This window comes from Anas platyrhynchos, chromosome 4 (genome assembly GCF_047663525.1).
Source record: "Anas platyrhynchos isolate ZD024472 breed Pekin duck chromosome 4, IASCAAS_PekinDuck_T2T, whole genome shotgun sequence".
Lineage (NCBI taxonomy): Eukaryota > Metazoa > Chordata > Aves > Anseriformes > Anatidae > Anas > Anas platyrhynchos.
This window is the reverse complement of record NC_092590.1, coordinates 49,882,057-49,899,823: the sequence shown is the minus strand read 5'-3', so window position 1 is coordinate 49,899,823 and position 17,767 is coordinate 49,882,057. Positions and strand designations below refer to the sequence as shown.

Genomic DNA, 17,767 nt, shown 5'->3' with positions numbered 1-17,767 from the left:
GGCCCAGCACCCTGCCCTGCCAGCCCCACTGCAGTGGGGCAGCCCACAGGGGTGAGTCCTGCAGCCCCCTCAAAGCTTCATCTCCTTCCATCACTGCTGGGGATGTCCTCCAGCAGCTCAGCCTGGGGACAAAGTCCAAGCGTCCTTCCAGCCTGGGAACAACGCCATGGTCAAGCTGAGCACCTCCTGCCCGATAGCATGCAGCTGACGGGGGCACGGAGTTGGGAAGAGCAGATCCAGGCCCTCCCTGCTCAGGAAGTGTCTGATTTCCCTTCGCCTGTGGCAGGTAAGCTGGTCAGAGGCTGGCCCTACAGATCAGCAAGGGAGAGGTTTCCAAAATCTTTGTCCTGCTTGTGGCTCCCTCTGCAGTCGATGGAAGTTGTGTGGGTGACGTATCAGCCAGAGCACTGGGGGCTTCCCTCCCTGCACGTCTCCCCAAAACACCTGACCTCTGGAGGTGTCATCTCAGAGAAGCCCGCAGAGCTTTGCTGGAAAGGATTTTGGGAAAAGCTCTGGTGATATCTCCCCCAACCCTCCTCCTGTCCAACTGGCAGCCAGCACCCTTGGTATGTTCCCTGGATGCTGAGTGTCTCACCTTGCTGCCCCAAACATCCCAGCTGCATTGGCAGTACAGGATGCCAAAAGAAAAGCACTCTCATGCCTTTGCTGTGGCCACCAGCACTTCTAAAGCGTTTCACAGGGAGAAGAGATTCCTGAGCTGTGCTAGTTTATGCCCGGCCACCCGTTTTTCTTGCAGGAAGCAGAAGAGGCAGGAGGAAGTCAGCAAAATGCCGAACAAATTTGTAGCGTGCCAAGCCAAATTCCTTGCCGCTGCCAGCTGGTGAAGCGGAGCCATTGGTTGGAGATTTCAGGAGCGAGGTCAGAGTCAGTAGCTGGATGTGCCATATTTGGTCTCTAAACAGTGCAGGTAACACAGTCAATTGCACTCGGGTCATTAAACCTTTCCCCCGGTTAGCTTCTATTTTCACTTGCTTAGCAATTTGCCAAGCACAGCACGAGGTTGGAATTTTCAGTGCTTCTTGGAATGAGATTGAAAGAATTACCTCAAAGTGTTCCCGGTAAATTTCTCTCTAACAAAGGCCGGGAGAAATTTACTTCATTTTAAAGGCAGCAAAAAAAGAAAACAGGGAAGCTGTAGGAGCCAGCTTTGAGCACGTCAGGCGAGGGGCAGGAAAGGTCTCAACTTAGGCATCTCTATTTGGCCATTCTCACAAAACAAACCCCACTTGTAGGCAGAACAGACCCCGTCCCCAAAAGTCAGCATCTCTGCCTTTGGAGAAGCTGTGCTCACACTTGGTCTGTGGCCTGTACCTTACAGAGGTTATGGGTGGGTAGTTCGGGTCTGTGGTGGAGGGGAGGGAGCTGCGTTGAGCCCCAGGCTGCCCCCAAATGAAGACTGAGCGACTGATTTGGCAGCGTCTTTTTTGGAGCTGTCAGGCATCACTTCCCAAGATTTACCCACTCTGGAGTGCTCGGCGCGGAGCTGGCATGAGCCTGAGAGCCAAACAGAGCCCCAGGAGCTGTGTGTCCTCCTTTGGCCTGCAGAGAAGAGGGGAGAAGACTTAATAACCGAGCAACTTTGATCCCAGCTAGGTTAAACAAAGGCTCTGGCAGCTCCCTGAGCTGCAAATGGCATTCCAGAGCATCCCAATTAGAAGAGCAGAGCTTTGTCTGACTCTCACGGCCATCCCACCCTCTTCTGCTTCCTCCTTATAGCCGAGTACTGGGGATGCTCTTACGACACCCCGTGAGGAGGAACCTGATGCAGAGAGCTCCCATCTCGCAGCTCCTGGGGGCCATACATCCCCCTCTGATGCTCCACGCTGAGCCTTTGTGGTGCTGACCGACACCAAGAGGCATCCACCTGCTGTCCTCACACCCCTGTAGGGCTTTTCTGCGTTCCCACCCTACACCAGTGCGCTACAACCTGTTCCCCTGGGGTTCATCCCCTAAAAGCAAGCCGGTGTGGGACACGGGAGAGCAAGGCGCCCTTCACCAGGAGTGAGCGCCCACCCTGGCTGGCTGGCTGCCCCCCTCCTTGCCCCAACTCCGTCAGTCATTACTTACGTCCTGCTCCCCGAGCACACCACCCACGGCCCCACACGCAGGGCCATCACCGCCTTTACTGCCCCCCAAAACACGCCAACCCGCTTCCTCCGAGGCGCGGGGGGCAGAGCAAAGAGCGGAGGCGTGCCCCGCCATAAACGTGCCGCGCTGTGTGTGTGTACGGGGCTCGCCATGGCAACCCCGCTCCGCCTCACGGCATCGGGAGGGGGGGACGCGGAGCCCGGGGGGGGGGGAGCCGCCGACCCCCTGAGGGGGCTCCCCGCAGGGCGACCGTTGAGGCGGGAGCGCGACCGTTGGGGGGGGGAGCGACCGTTAACGGCGGGCGCGAGCCCCCCGAGCGCGCTCAGCAAGGTCCTACGAGGAGCGGCTGAGGGAGCTGGGCTTGTTCAGCCTGGAGAACCTTCTTTACTGAAAGGGTTGTGAGGCACTGGAACAGGCTGCCCAGGGAAGTGGTGGAGTCACCATCCCTGGAGGTCTTTAAAAGACATTTAGATGTAGAGCTTAGGGATATGGTTTAGTGGGGACTGTTAGTGTTAGGTCAGAGGTTGGACTCAATGATCTTGAGGTCTCTTCCAACCTAGAAATTCTGTGTGACTCTGTGAAGGTGCGCGTGCGCCGCCCCCCCCCCTCCCCTCACGGCTCCCTCCCGTCACCTGTGGCCCCGCCCAGAGACGTCACGGAGCCGCCTATAAAAGGGGCGGCGGCGGCGGGCGGCTCCTCATGGAGCGCTGCGCGCCGCCGGCTGTCGCGACACTCCACCTGTCGCCACGCTTCCCCTGTCGCCGCCGTCTCCTCCGACACTCCCTTCGCCGCCGCGATCCCCGATGCGCGCCCTGGCGTTGTTCGTCGCGCTGGCCGCGCTTGCAGGTGCGGGGGAGGGCGGTGAGGGCGCCTCGCGGGCGGCGGTTGGGGCCGTTATGAGGCGGTTTGGGGGGGTTGGCGGGCTGCGCGCCCCCCTGACGGCGCCGTCTCTCCTCACAGCCCGCCTCGCCGCCGCCTCAGCGGCCAACGGCACCCAGCCCGGCCCGAGGGAGGCTGAGGGCCGCCAGGGGGAGGCTGTGCCCAGCCCCGACTACGAGGAGGAGGAGGAGGAGGGTGAAGAGGCGCTGCCCGTCCACCAGTACATCGTGGATGACTTGATCCGAGGTGAGGCGGCGGTCCCTCCCCGCGGCTGTGCTTCGCCTGCTCCGTGCTGCCCCTTCTCGTCCCGAGTGCTCCTGCTGGGTTAGAAATAGGGTGTCAGGTTTGGGAGCGCAGTGGGAGTTGAAGTTAAGGGGTGTGGGAGCCGCTGTGCTATTTTCCTCACAGGAAAACTGTGGTGGAGTGACAGTCTAGCTGCTGTGGGAGCATCAGCAGGGCTGCTGGGTGCTGTCCCTCTCAGGAGAGGGGTTGAGATGAGGCTGGTTGTCCTGCCTTGAAGGCTTTTCGGGGTGTCTTCTCATGCTTACTTGACTTGGAGTTGACTAAAGTTTTGCAGGAGAAACCAACGCAAACCCCCTATGTGGCTGCAGAAGTGCTTGTTAGGCATCCTTTAGCCAACACTTAAACAGTCCTGGAAGCAATGAGGACATTTGAGCAGCCCACCAGACCAGAAACAGGGGGGACAGGAGGACCTTCTTGGTTCTCATCTAAGTGCAGTTGTGAGACAAGTTGTGGAGGCTGTGGCTAAAGGAATACCTATGAGTGATTAGCAATTCAGTGCAGGATAGTAATCGGTGCTGTTGCCTTCTAGGATGGGATCCAACTGCTGTTTTTCCTGAGGGAACACCCTGACGCTTGAATGAGACTCAGGGGAGCATGTTCCAGATATTATGTACGGGAACGTGTGGACCCTTGTTCAAGCTTTCTGTGACTGCAAGACCTTCAGGGGGAACAGGAATGTCAGAGTTAGTGAGCAGTTTAGCCAGTAAAACTACTGGCTCCGTGACTTCTGTGTTGTCTAACTGCACAGAAACCAGATTTGTTACCAAAGGTGGTTGGTTTGTAGACAAGCTCTGCTACTTGGCATGAGGTTTATCTGTGGAGGGAGTCTTCAAGCTGTTATGATTCAACTGTGGATGGTTTTCTTGGCTATGCAGCTTGCAAACGGGGACGTAGATCAAACCAACAGCCTCTTCCTTGAAGAAGGAAGAATGGAAACAGCCTCAATTACGAAAGTGTGAACCTAAATATCAAGTCCAACTGGACAGGACGGAGGCCTCAGCTGTCAGTTTTAAGTTCACACTTCTAGGGATAGGAAACCTTGCTGCAGGAACAGTGTTCCTAGTTTACATATTAATATAGCTTATACAATTTGAATCAGACTTCTGGTTGCTGAAGGCGTTTTTGCTTTTAAGTAACTTCAAGCCAGGCTTGTTGCTCTAGAACTTAAAATGATTGCTGTCTAGACAACAGTGAACTACACCTTGTTTCTTTGTGTACTTTGTGTGCAATCTCTTGTCACTAGAAATACAGGGCTATGGAGTTGTTGCATCCTATTGTGGTAACTGCCTGCATGTGTAGTGCTCTGAGTGAAATAATCCCCAAATTTTTATCTCTTTGCGGCACTATAGGGAAATAAACAGTCTGGAAGATGACTGCAAATGTCTTCTCTGTTGTTGAGACCTCATGTGGTTAACTGTTACTCCTGAATAGCGTGGCATCACTTGGGGAAGACTTGTTTTATGGCTAGCAGAAAAGGGATGGTCTGTGCAGAGAACCAGTGCTTCACCACCTTGCTCTATGATAATGCTATCAAGCTTTGTTGCCATGTGTCTGTGGAGTTTATTCACCTAGTCAGTGACTGCCCTATGCTTGTTCTCCCTGGCAAAAGGAAGATGCCCTCAAATCCAAAGGCTACTAAAACACCAGCCTCTTAAACCACACTCTTTGGGAGGTTTATTTTAATTGAGATAATGAGGGGCAACAGTAAGTGGCAGAACAAATAACCTGACTCTTGTGGACTCTCCTGCTTTCACTCCTCTGGTGCACTCATCTCAAAGTAGGAGAACTGGAAATGAACTATCTCTTCTGCTGAGGACAGCACTGCAGGTTATTTGGGAGAAACAAGTATGCTAACTGGGATAGCAGGCTGTCTTGGCTTGACAAGCGCCCAGGACTATCTAGCAACTTACAAAGCCTTTCATCACTGATGCAAATAGAGTTTAGAGCAATGGAGGCTGGTAGCCTTGCATCTGCGTCGCTATAAAATGTGTGGATGGCTTGGCTCAGTGTGAACTCATATTCTTCAGAAGTCCTTGACTGAACCTATGTGGTTTCACTCAAGTGTCTTAGCCATGTGGAACACGGCTAAGTCCTTTAACTCTGCTCTTCATCCACTCCATCTTCTTTTGCTGCAATCTGCCTGCATTGCTCAGGACTCAAGGGTATCAGAGTTGAGCTTAATGAGCTTCTGAACTTGCTGCATTTGTGCTGGATGTCAAGTACCCAGGTCTTTGCTCGCTTGCATTTGATGCTCCACAATCATAGGCTCTCATGAAGTGATTCCCAAATCTTATTTCATTTTCACAGGATCTGTCTGTTTAGCATTACTAGACTGAGTCCTCTTGTTCTTTTTTCAGTTGAACCTGTGGTTAAGCCCAAGACAACAAAGAGGGGGGGTGAGAAGAATGCTGGCAAATCAAGAAGGAAGAAGAACAAAGGGAAGAACAAAAAGAAAGGGACTCCCTGTGAAATGGAATACAAAAACTTTTGCATCCATGGTGAATGCGTATACCTAGAACATCTCCAGATGGTGACCTGCAAGTAAGTTACATGCACCTTGTGAGCCAGCTCTGATTTGCATGTGCTGGTGGCATATGAGGGCTTAGAGGAAAAATTGGTGTCAAGTTGGCCTAGATCCATCTCGTGCAGTATTTTGACTGAGAATCTTTCTGCCATGTAAATTAAGTGATGATGGAATCTGAGATGCATAACAAGCCACTGAACTCATCAGTTGGTCATAAACTTGAACCAAAAGAATGAAAAGGCGTGTCTTCTTGGAACATCACGCCCAAACTAATCTCGACTTGTTGAAATACTGACAAATCTTGTGCTAGAGCAGTGACTGCATTTCATGAACATGCTCTGAAGAGAGCATCTTGAGATTCATGTGAAACTCTGAAGATGTTGAAGTCAGGCTTGAATGTGTGTGTAGGCGTCCTTGGCTCCAGACAGTACGGGAGCTGATAAGAACTTGTGTTGATGTTTACTTGCAGGTGTCATCAGGATTTCTTTGGTGAGCGCTGTGGTGAACAGTTCATGAAGACTCAAAGGAAGAATGATGTGGCAGACTACTCCAAGACTGTGTTGGTAGTGGTAGCTGTCCTGCTCTCAAGCATCAGCTTCGTTACTGTACTTATCGTTGTGATAGTGCAGTAAGTATTTATGTTCTTGGGTGTCTGGCTGGCTTAAGGGTGAGCAGGGCTTGTGTCTGGTTGTGTCAAAAGTCTGTGTGGCTTGTCTGAACTGCGTGTGAGACCTCCAAAAGGGCAGAGTTCTTATCCTGGCTTGAAGATGTCTTGAGGGTAGAAGCAAAGTCTGAAAAGTTCATATCAGGTGTTCACTTACTCTTTTATTATTGGCTATGTGCGGCCTGTGAATGCTAAGTTTTAAATCAAGAGCCTTCCTGCTACAACCAGAGTACTGGTGCTGCAAAGCATCAGCAGGAGGTGGAGGAGGAGCATTAACGCTGATGCAGCAGTACATTTCCTAATCCTTGTGCAGAATAATTCTGCCAGCAGTAATGTGACTAATGTGGCTGTTATCCAACAGCTGGGTACACAGCTAGAGGTAAGGAAACAGTCCTCTAGCTGTCCTTTTCTCAATGGAGGTTGCTGGGCTTAAATACTTGTGCTTTGGGAGAACCAAATAAGGGAGCAAGTGCTGTCTGTCCAAAAGGTTGTGCTGTTGAGGTAACAGCCATTCCTTGGTTAATGGCTGCAGACAGTGCAGAGCAGTAGGTAACCAGCATCTCAGATCCTGTTCTATGTACAGTAAAAACTTCACTGGGAATGTTCTCCATGCCTTGCATGAATGCCTCTTCTGTACCTGTGTTTCTCTGTACAAGGTACATGCAGCAGCTTCTACCCATCTATGCCTTGGCTTCTTGTTCTCTAGGCTTTCTGCTGCTGCCATTAGGTAGCTGGCACAGGGATCCTGGATCTGGTGTTAACTGAGCACAGGAGCAATTCTCTAGGTCAGACACTGCAGCAGGGCTTGGGGTAGTGTGGGTGAAACTCAGAAATCTGGTCTAATTTTAGATGTACATTGAATTAGGTACATGCTGTACCCTTTTGTGCAATTCAGGAAACAAGGTGTGCATTTGTCGTGTTGTTGTTGCTTCATATTTAGATGTGAACTTGAGGAATGCTGGGAAGAACAGTTGCTCTCTGAACACTGCCTCATTCCTCTCTGCTATGAGAGAGAACCAGTTCTTTAGTGCTGTAAGAAAATAAGCAGAGTTAGCTGCTGAGGCAAGCCATGCAATAGGACTGCATCTGTCCCATGAACACTCATGAGCTTGAACCGTGAGGTTCATTTATCTGTACCTGTGTCCAGAGGTGGCTTGTTGGGAACACTAGAAAAGACTTCAGGGGGAAAAAAAAATCAGTTAACTTGCTTTTGATGGGTATTTTGACAAATCTCTTAAATTCCTGTTCCCTTCAAGTCCTGCTCCAGGAAGGAGCAAAGCAGTCTTCACTTTGCAGCTGGTTGCAAAAGGCCTCTGGGCTTTTTGCAGCAAGGCCTCTTCCTCTTGATACCTAGTGAAGCTTGAATCAGGAAGCCCTGGCTCTGTGTGGCAAAACTGCCTGTACTTAACCTGGAGGATCTGTCAGGTTATCAAGCTGTCAGATGTAGCTTAGAGATGGATAGTTAAACAGTTGTGCTCAAAAATTTCTGGTGCTCTGGGGTTGCTTGAGAATTTGAAGGATAAGTGTGAATGGTGCAGAGAATGGGGGGCTTGTGACAGAAGGCTTTGTCAGGGTTCAAAATCACCTGTAACATGATGTTATTCCACAGGGTCAGGAAAAAGTGTCCGCAGTATGAAGAGAAAGAAGAAAGGAAAAAACTTCGGCAAGAAAACAGAAATGGACATGTTGGTGTGTAAATGAGGAAAAAGCAGGTATGAAAGCTGATGTGAAACTTGTTTCAGGTTTTCTAGGTTGGGGTTAACAACACAGGAGTTGCATGCATGTTTAGCAAAGCTAGCCTTACCTTTTAACACATCAAGTGCCTTGAAGCAGGTAGGTTACATGCGAGTGACCCAGGTTACTGGTTTCCTGAAACCACTCATGTTGCAGTTCTGTGAACTCTTCAACAGCACTGTTAGCTTTCTGGTAGGCCTTATCATAGGATATAGCACAGCAGCCAGATGGATCATTATCCCTCCTGAGAAGTACTGAGACTTTTTCACATCTCTTCAAGGCATTAGCAAGTTTGCAGTGCTTAGGGGATATAGAAAGACCAAGCTGCCAACTCAGCGACCACCACAGATAGCTCCTCAGTCAAGTTCCATACTCAAAGCAACAGTGCTGAAGCTCCTTGGATAGATGGATTGATTAAGGGAGAAATGTGGTGGCTTTTAATGAGCAAGTAAGTTACTCTCTTCTGAGCAGAACTGCATTAAACAGCAGTTTCAAGGACTTCTATTGAACAGGAGTTACACTACAAGCTGAAGGAGAAACTAAAGGATAGTCCAGAGAAACTTTGGCATACAGTACTTACGCTTTACCTCATGCGAACTACAGAGCTTGTCCCAGCTTTGTCCCGTGACAGTTGCTGAGTTCTGCTCAATCTTTGCTTGAAGCTGAAGAATGTGTAGCAGAGTGCACATAGCTAACCTGCCTGCCTTGGATGTAGGTTTGACCTGTTTCTAGTGCGGAGTGCTCATGTTTTGGGTGATGGTTAACGTGCCTGGTCTGCCCCTTACAGAACAATTCTGCTGTGGCCACTGCCAAGCTACAGGGTACCTCTGGCTACCTGCCACATCCACCTGGACACTGGGGGCTGGAGTTGTTGCCACTAAGCCCTGACTCATCAAGACGGAGGCTGCTGCAAGGAGATGCCCAACATGCCACTTGCTGCTGAACCACTTGCTGGGGAGAACAGTTGCCACTCTACTTTGTACAACAACATGGAGGGAGCTGCCACTGCAGGGGCAGAGGACTTGCTATCAGGACCTGCTGGAGACTGCTGTTACTGAGCTTTCTCTACCTGTGTTAGACCTCTGGTCTCTGCTGTTTTGTGGATGGACTTTTTTTCTGCTAGCAAGTCTCTTTTGGCAGCTCTAACTGAGGAGAAGTTGTGGCTTTCAGGAAAGTGAGGTGAAGGGGAGGATGTTCCCTTCCCTCTCCCCAAAGTTAGAGAAGAGCTTATCTAACTAGGCCTCAGTGGACAAAACTAATTCTGCTCTTGCTGTGCTCCCTGTTGATACCAGCTTCAAACGATTTCATCTCCAGTTCTGACTTGCAGGGTGTTGGTGACAAATCTGTTAGCCACACCTGGGTTCTGTTACTGTATGTGTGGAAGGTTCTCTCTCTAAATTCAGTAGGACTTACTGTGTGAGTGGAGCTATCCATCTGTGTGTGTGCTAGCCGAAGTTAAAACTAGCCTCCTCAGGATGCTAAGAAGGTCTGAAGCTCTGTCCCTGAAGGAAAGCAATGCTTGAAAAAGCAATAAGCCTGGGCGCTCCTGTTGTGGTGTCTGTCCATTGGCTACAAACAGCTGTTATCCAGATGTTGGATGCTGCTTTGAGCAGCATTGAAGTCAAGTGATGTGAATCAGATTCAGCCATTTGACAACTCAGCCAAGAACCTGTTCCTTTGAAGAAAGAAATTGATGCACTGATACTCAGCAAGTGGTGGTCTCCTGTGCTTTACCTCCTGGTGTGAAGAACTCTACTTACCTCAAACTTCTCTGACCCAAGGACCCTCAGTTTCCTGAATACCCATGCAATCTTGAGCACGGAGTATTATCTGAGTTCAGTTTCTTCTTGAAAGACTGTGTGCACTTTCTAAATAGATCAGAATTCTTCTGGTAACAGAGCAATGCCATTAATTGTCAAGTTATATCTGTAAATGTGTACATTTATTGTATTTAATATTTAATGTTTCCATAACAAACTTATTTATTTTATAATTAAACTTTTTTTATAATCTTATCATGGTAAGAGTTTTTCCTGCTCTCAGGAGTACATGTAAACACTTGAAATTAGAGCTTGGTTTCTCCTCTAAGCATGACTTTTAACACTTAAGTGCACAAAACAGGCCTGGGAAGACCTAACCTACAGCAGGTGCAAAGTAGAGCTTGGTGGTCTTCTCAGAGTGCAAGTTGTTTGTAAACAATGTGCAAATGCAAGTGCTTGCTTCAGTAGGAAGTCCATTAAATTCAACTACAAAGGAGCCTTTTAAGTACTGGACTAGGGAGGGCATTAGTGAGCTACCTCATTGGAAGCAAAATTTGAAACTCAAGTTTCAGCAGATGAGTAGCCATTTGCAGTGAAAGGAGAGCTGGGATTGTTGAACAGGGAGAGTCTTTCATCTCACTGTGGTCAGAGAGGATTTCAATGGTGGCTTGGAATCCCATCTTAAGTAAATGAGGAAAAGCAGAATAGCCTCAGGCCTGTGACTCTAAACAGCAAGGAAACCTCGGCCTGTAAAGTCTACCTTTAATTTCTCTCCTTCCACACGTGATTATTAGTCCAACTGTGTGCTGATGTTCCCTCTAAGCATTTCCAGGAGGGAGTTGGGGTCTGAGGTCCAAGTTGCCTAGAAAAAGGGATTCAAAGGGACAAGTGCTGCTTAAAATCCATGGTTTGAATAAAGATGTGAGAAGACCTCTCTCTCAAACGGGTCTCCAAGAAGGTTAACTGTTGTGTCTTAGGTTGTGGCAGACTGGAAAACTTTCAGGAAAAAAAAAAAAGACCTCAAACTTTCTGCTGGGACCTAAGTTGTGTGCTTGCTGTAGGAGAAGGGCACAGTCCTGTGTCACAGAGCTGAGCCTTGGCCTTTTGGCTTAGCCAGGCTGTTCTCAGACATTCTCTGTGAGAGCCTGTATGGCATGTAGCTGAGGTACAGGTAAATGTATTGCAACATCTCTTGGGAATATGGCAATACTTCATTCCAGGAAACTTGCTTCATTACCAAAGTAAATAGCATCTCTCCAAGTGGCTTTTCCACAGACATTTGGTATTAGAGCTCTGGCAAGAAAAGCTGTTTCTGTAAGTCATGCCAAGGTTTTTGCTTTGGAGTAAACAAGCTCAATCTCAGTAGTGGCTGAGGCATAGCCTAGTGAGACCAGGAATGGATTGCAACTCATATGAAAGCCATGAGCCTTCTCTACCCAAATCATTTCCATCTTCAGTCATCTTTATAAAGTAAATACCATATTTTTTTTCCTTGATAGGCTAAACCAGTGTGATAGTAGACTATCACAGAAGACTGAGGTGTTTTCACTCTTCCTGTTACAGCTTTGAAGCCTAACAAAAGTGAAGCTGCTACAGTGCAACTTGTAAATTCCATCTGTTGTATGTTTTTCATACTCTGAGTGACTGGAGTTACAAAATGCAGGTGCCCAGCTGAGCCATTTTTGAGAAGTTGGGATCTTGAAAGTTTAAGCCTCAGCGGCAGTTGTCCTGGCTTGGACTGCAGTTCTTGTCAATAATCAAGACAGAAAATTGTTGATTGCTGCCAGGTGGCTGTGCGTGTGTTAACAGCTGTCCTGTGTTAGGCAGGCAGCTTTCTGTGTTCCTTGTGGTGGCCTTTCTGAGCGCTGTAGAATGTTTGCTGAGGATATTCCTTCTTGAGAAATTTAGTGCACAAAACTGAGGTAGATTTGCCCTGTCCAGGAATAATACTTAATTGTGTATTTAGAACTAACATGCAGCTTTCCAGTTAAAAAATAAAAACAAAAAAATATGCATTTGATCAACTGGAACTGCAGGCAAATACTCATGACTTTTTTCTTCTTAGCAAGCAACAATATTTTTTTTCTGCTGGAGCTATGGCACTGACTAATTACAGCTTATTACCAGCTTCCTAATGTGAGTTTGGTACACAAGCACCATTAAGACCTAGTGTGCCCAGTGGGTTGTTTGATTGGAAAAAAAAACAACTGTTGGATGGAATGATAAATATGTAAGTCTCTTGACATTCATGGATGTGACGTTTGTGTGACAAGCAAATCTGATCTGCTGCAGGGCAAGGCCAAAGAGAATCGTGAATGCTGTTCCTGCACAGCCAGGTCTGTTTTTCAGGATATATACATCATCTGCTCCCCTCATCTTGGAGTTTCCTTCATTCCAGTAAGCATGCCACACATGGTCCCGCACATTATTAGGAAGTTTTGTCTCCGGATTTTTCTTGGCCTTCCAATGGTAACGTCACTTTGACAGGAGAGCTTCTGTGTCCTTGTTACCTGTAGCTGCCTCTGCTGAGACCTGGAAGAGCAGCCTGACCTCTCTTGCACAATTTTCTGCACACATGGCTGATTTTGCAAAGCATTTTTGGTATCCAGCTCAGTATCCAGGAATTCTGGTAAAGTGTGGGTCACGTCTACTTGCACAATTCCTTCCCCTTTCCTAAACGTTTTGTTCTCTGCGATCTCTGTGATTTTTTAGAAGACATGGTAGTTCCTTATGTTTCTTCTGTTGTGGCTTCGTGACGCTTTTGCATGTTTTGCAGTTGTCTGTAACCAGAACAGCCTTCTTTCTCCCTGTGAACCTTGCACCCTCCTCCTACCTTCCTCTCAGTGGCCGTTGTCTCCTTCAAGTAGGAGGCTCGACCTCTTCAGTAGAAGATGTTCCTTTAAATCTTGGCCTGCTGGATATCATAGAAAGACTGGTTCTTCTCTGTGGCACAGGAAAGGTGCAAGTTAAAGATGTTTTCTTCTTCCTGATACACAGGAACATTTGTGAAGATATTTGCATTGGCAGCTGCTGCAAGTAGACATAGTGCAGCAATTTGCTTAAATCCATCTTTGAGTTGTTCAGTGCCATTACCGGTAGTCAGTGTAAAGTTTAGTATTCTTAAAATATCTGTGTGTTTTTTATATCAATATACTTTGCTATCCAGCTAGCATGACGAGTACTTCAGTAAACTACTTGAACAAACATATCTGAAGGCAAGGTTGTTAACGGGGACAAATGCCGGCTTGGTTTTGAAGAGGTTTTCTCAATGCACTAACGGTATGCCTCATTTCAGTGAACTGTCCCGCAGTCACTTGGCTCTTCAGGAGTTTTCTTTGATAGGAAGTGATGGCTTCATGTTCTTGGTGACAACTGAATGCGGTAAGTGAGCGTGCTCACGGAGCAAGAGCAAAGTGTTTGTGTCGGTGGTGGAGGCTATTCACAGGAGATAAATCAGTGGACAGAAAGGTCAGACAGCCTTTAATAAGCAAACTTTGATTCCTTCTCATTTTGTGAACAAAGCTGTACATACCTATCGTTCCTCAGCTGGTTACACCTTCCTCGAGCGAGTAATCCTCATTTACTGCAGGTCTGGCTTTGCCTATGACTCGTGAGATTGCTCAGTTGAGAGAGCTACGCCTGTGAATGTCAGAGAGAAACAGCTATTGTTAGCTTACTGTGGGTCTCGGCCTAAAGCCAAGGAAGGAGGATTTGTGTCTTTTTTCAAAAATCATCTTGATATGGAGAGTGGCAGGGTGTTTGGGTTTTTGTTTGCTTTTTGTTTGTTTTTTTGAAAAAGAAAATTCATCTCCACGTTTTTTGTGTCTGAAAGACAGGTCTTTGCATATAATTCAGAAAAAGTCAGTCTTCACCTCAGTGTTTTTTGAATGAAATATTATTGCAGCCTCTCTGTTCAGTTTCGGACACAACTAAGTAATCTGAGAGCCAGATCTTATCCATTATTTCCCACACATCCCAACATAGATGTCAAACCTTCATTCCAACACCATGCATGCTAAGTCAGGTAACACCGTCACTGCTTCTAACTGCTGATGGATTCTTGCCTATCAACAGTTTGGTCCAGTCCTTAAAAAATAGCTTCCTTCTTTGGGTGTGGTTTTCCTTATACAGCTGGTGATGAGTTTGTTTCTGGGTACCAGACTGCAGTCACTTACTGATCAAATTAGTTCCTGGGTGAAACCTACTAGTTTTCCAGAAGATCACCAAGTACATGTCTTGGTACTTTTTGCTTAGGAAAGGAAATCCGTCAGTAGTTCAGGTTAACTAGTTAAAAACTGCAGAAACAGCAAAGACTCTTTAGGTGTCCAAAGCAATTAGATATTTTGAAATGTTGCTGTTGGATTGTCCACTTAGACAGCTCCGACTGGCCTAGGGTCTGAGCACCTCAAAAACAATCCAGATCGTATGAGGTGTTGTGACATCTGTCTTCCACCGCTTAATTCACTGCTGGGATGATAAAGTGATTTACTGGAGGTCAAACAAGACCTGAACCTGGTAGCTATCCCGCATGTTGGCCACAAGATTTCCCCTTTAAATGCATCCTTAGCCCTCTCATTTCTAACCAGTGTGATTTATGTTCAGAAATGATTAAAGGCACATGGAGAAAATGCAAAGAGAGAGTTGCAAATGAAACTTTCAAATGTAATTTCCATAGGCACAGAGTGTGGCTCCCGTTGGTATCTGTCTGCATTGCTTTCATACAGTACCTGCCTCCTGTGGATCTGGCTCCTCTTCCAGTTAAAAGGCACTTTCCTGTTTTATGCCTGCAGATGATTACTGTCAGGGATGAAAGGCAGACACCTCCTGGGTGGAGCGGAACAGAGCAAAACCAAACCAGGGCTTAGGGCAACAAATGTCCTGTCAGGTCTTAGTCCCTCTCATTTAGGATGAAAGCTTTTCAAGAACATGAGCAGTAGCTACGTGTTTTAATCCTGTTGAGATGTTCTAAGCAAGCGCTAGCATTTTGTCTGAGCAAGATGGCAGTAGTTGGGAGTTCAGCTGAAGGGAGGTAAGGTGAAAGAATAGAGTACCAGACTAAGGCTAAATGGGCCAGAACAGGTACAAGGTTTTCCATTTCGATTCCCCAACAGTGAAAAATGTTAACTGTCCCTTCAATTTTAAACACTGATCTCAGGTAATTCCCATAACCTTTGTTATCACCCTTAAAGCAACTCTTATTGTGCCAAATTCAACCAGTATCTCTGTTGTACCTCTGCAAATATTAAGGAAGGGCATAGTGTTAATGGCCTTTGTTCTATGAGAGCACATGCAATTCTGCCAGTGTTTCAGTGCCCTTTTGTAGGCTCAGCACTAAGCACCTCTTTCTGGTCTGCAGTGTGGGAAAGGCTTGGCAGGATACTGGCACAGTGATCCACCCGGTGACACTGATAAAACCAGAAACAACATCCAGGCCTTTGAGAAGCTTGTGTTAGCAACAGCAATAGGAAGAAAAGGATCCTTCTACCATGAATACTTGTTTATTTTTCTTCATCACATTTACAGTGTTTAAGAGACTCTACATGGGAAAAGAAATGTTACCATCAGCTTCATAAACATGCCCTTAAAAGATAAAGTTAAGATTTGAAAGAAGACATGAGGTCCATAGACAAAATTGCTCCTCAGCTTCAAACCTCTAATTAGGTGCATAGAAACTGCTGCTGTTTGTACAAACTTGGTGACGGCACTTGCAAATAGGCAGCCAGGGGAATTTTGTATTTGGAATATTTTTGAGGGTGATTGTGCTTGCTGTGGAACATATGCAATACCTGTTTTTATGCCCAGTCTTTGTTTTTCCTTTATTTTAAACAACAACAACAACAACAAAACAAAAAAACTACAAACCACCACCAGGATCATTAGCATCTTGGTTCTTCTCCTCTGTTCTGTGTCCATCCCAGCAGTGCAGACTGGAATTGAACTGGTTTTTCTGTGGGCTGGCACAATTTACATAAGAAATCACTTACTGCAACGCTAATGAGCAAGCAGCGCAAGGCTTGACAGTTTGTGTCTGTTAGCAGAAATATCACAAGAAAAGTTGGGAAGGGATAGTGAACGGTGACGGCGGGGAGCTCATCAGCTGTCAGCTGTCTAATCGCGGTCCCAATAGCATTGGCATGAACTTTGTTACTGATTTAGTGAGAGGTGAAGGTAAACCACATTGTTCAGAAGATCCCATCCTTTCACTGTGGTCTAACAAATGTTGCTTTGACATATTAAAAGCTTTTCATAGTTCTCTTTGCTGAGATTGCATTGCTTGTGCTAATAGCTGCTTTTGTTCAGAATGTGCACATGTAACTGAGGCCTTCCTGGTGTGCCTGGAGTAGAGTTTAAACACACTGTTCACATTTGCATCTTCTTCTCTGTTAAAACCCCATATCTGGTTTCGCCTGGTTCTAAAGTATGCATAAGCAGTGTTCACAGTTCACCTATTTCATCTTCGGGGTGCATGAAGGCCACGTTTGGTTGCAGAGAGCGTCGCGTAAAGCTTCTGTACACTAAATCCCGAGTGGGAGTAAGTTGAGTGTTGCCACTGACAGAACTCTGAGCTTTACCGTCTCACACTGATGTTGCACAACAGTCTCTAAATGATTCTCACTCGTACATCCCAAGGGATTGCGCTACGGTTAAACACAGTGATTCAACATCCCTGGTCTCGCTGGTGCTGGGGAGATGCTCTACATGCAGAATGGTAAACTTGCAGCAAACCAAGGCAGCTCATGTTTTCTTGGGAGGAGCCGATCAAGAGCAAGCATTATCTCCATCAGGTGTTCCCAGCTTTAATGAAGGGTGAAAGCCTTTCGGCCCCTTGCTCAAATTTCATCACAACCATCCCTGGTCTCGGCTCTCAGTGTGTGAGCCACTCTGGAGGGAGCTCTTTGGAAAGCAGCCAGCTGGTCTGCCAGCAGATTGGATCCAGTTGCATCAGCATGGGAGCAGGAATGCTCCTGGGCTGGCGGGACCAGTTCTGACTGGTTTTCCCAAAGCTCCTCCCACAGGAGCTTCTGCAAGGATATCCACTTCCCTCACCAAAAGCATCTCACTGGGTGATCCGCGGATCCTGAAAGTGGAACAGCTGTTACCTGGCAAAACAAGTGAAGGGATTAACCCTCCCCTGGGCTCCAGGCCTGGTGACAGAGAGAAATAGTAGGTAAAACAGCACTAAAAGTGCTACCGAAACATGCTGTCTTTCACTGTCATAGCTACAGAGCTATCACGGCCAAACATCTACCAAAACAAAGACAAGCCAGGCCCTTGTTTAGTGGAAGATGAAATCAATTGGTCTGTGCTGATTAACTGCTGATGACACAGATAACTTTATGGAAGGCACTGTAGCCTTTCAGAAAGGATGTCTCAGACTGGCTGCTGTTTGTAAGGTTATCAACACAAATGACTTCACTGTGAACCTTTCCATCACAGATGGTGCATCAAGGAGGTTGTAGATTTGGGTCTTTTTGTTGGCAGTGTTTCAATGTGAATCTTTGGAGAATCTTGAAACTTTTCGTATTTTGTATGCTTGTGCATCAGATCTAAATATCTACAGGTGCCTGGTGCTGCGGAGGACTAGACTAAGCAGTCCCTTCGGGCTTAGTCCCTGGAGGTGCCTAATGGGGTATTGCACCAAGGACAGGCATGGCCTGAGAACCTAAAGTTTCACATACCTATTCTGAGCGAGGACATTTACAGCCCCTGGAGACAGATGGGATCAACTTCAGTGTATGAATTGAATATTGCCCTAAAGACTGAGAAACTCGCAAAAATAACAGGGCTTACTTT

The 17,767-nt window shown here is 47.1% G+C and overlaps 1 protein-coding gene across 1 annotated transcript; it reads left to right on the top strand.

Annotated features, from left to right (window-relative positions):
- The first annotated feature begins 2,774 nt into the window (after positions 1 to 2,774).
- AREG (amphiregulin) lies at positions 2,775 to 10,228 on the top strand. The gene is made up of 6 exons (XM_027457006.3): positions 2,775 to 2,955; positions 3,070 to 3,234; positions 5,649 to 5,832; positions 6,285 to 6,443; positions 8,089 to 8,191; positions 9,001 to 10,228. The coding sequence occupies exons 1-5, from the start codon at positions 2,913 to 2,915 to the stop codon at positions 8,174 to 8,176; spliced, it is 639 nt and encodes a 212-aa protein (XP_027312807.1). The 5' UTR covers positions 2,775 to 2,912; the 3' UTR covers positions 8,177 to 8,191; positions 9,001 to 10,228.
- The last annotated feature ends 7,539 nt before the right edge of the window (positions 10,229 to 17,767 follow it).

What these genes read in the sequence shown, in the direction of transcription:
- AREG (XM_027457006.3), top strand. Translation starts at nt 2,913, where the DNA reads ATGCGCGCCCTGGCGTTGTTCGTCGCGCTGGCCGCGCTTGCAG. An exon ending in CTCCAGATGGTGACCTGCAA is followed by an intron (nt 5,833 to 6,284) that starts GTAAGTTACATG and finishes GTTTACTTGCAG; the next exon opens with GTGTCATCAGGATTTCTTTG. An exon ending in CTTATCGTTGTGATAGTGCA is followed by an intron (nt 6,444 to 8,088) that starts GTAAGTATTTAT and finishes GTTATTCCACAG; the next exon opens with GGTCAGGAAAAAGTGTCCGC.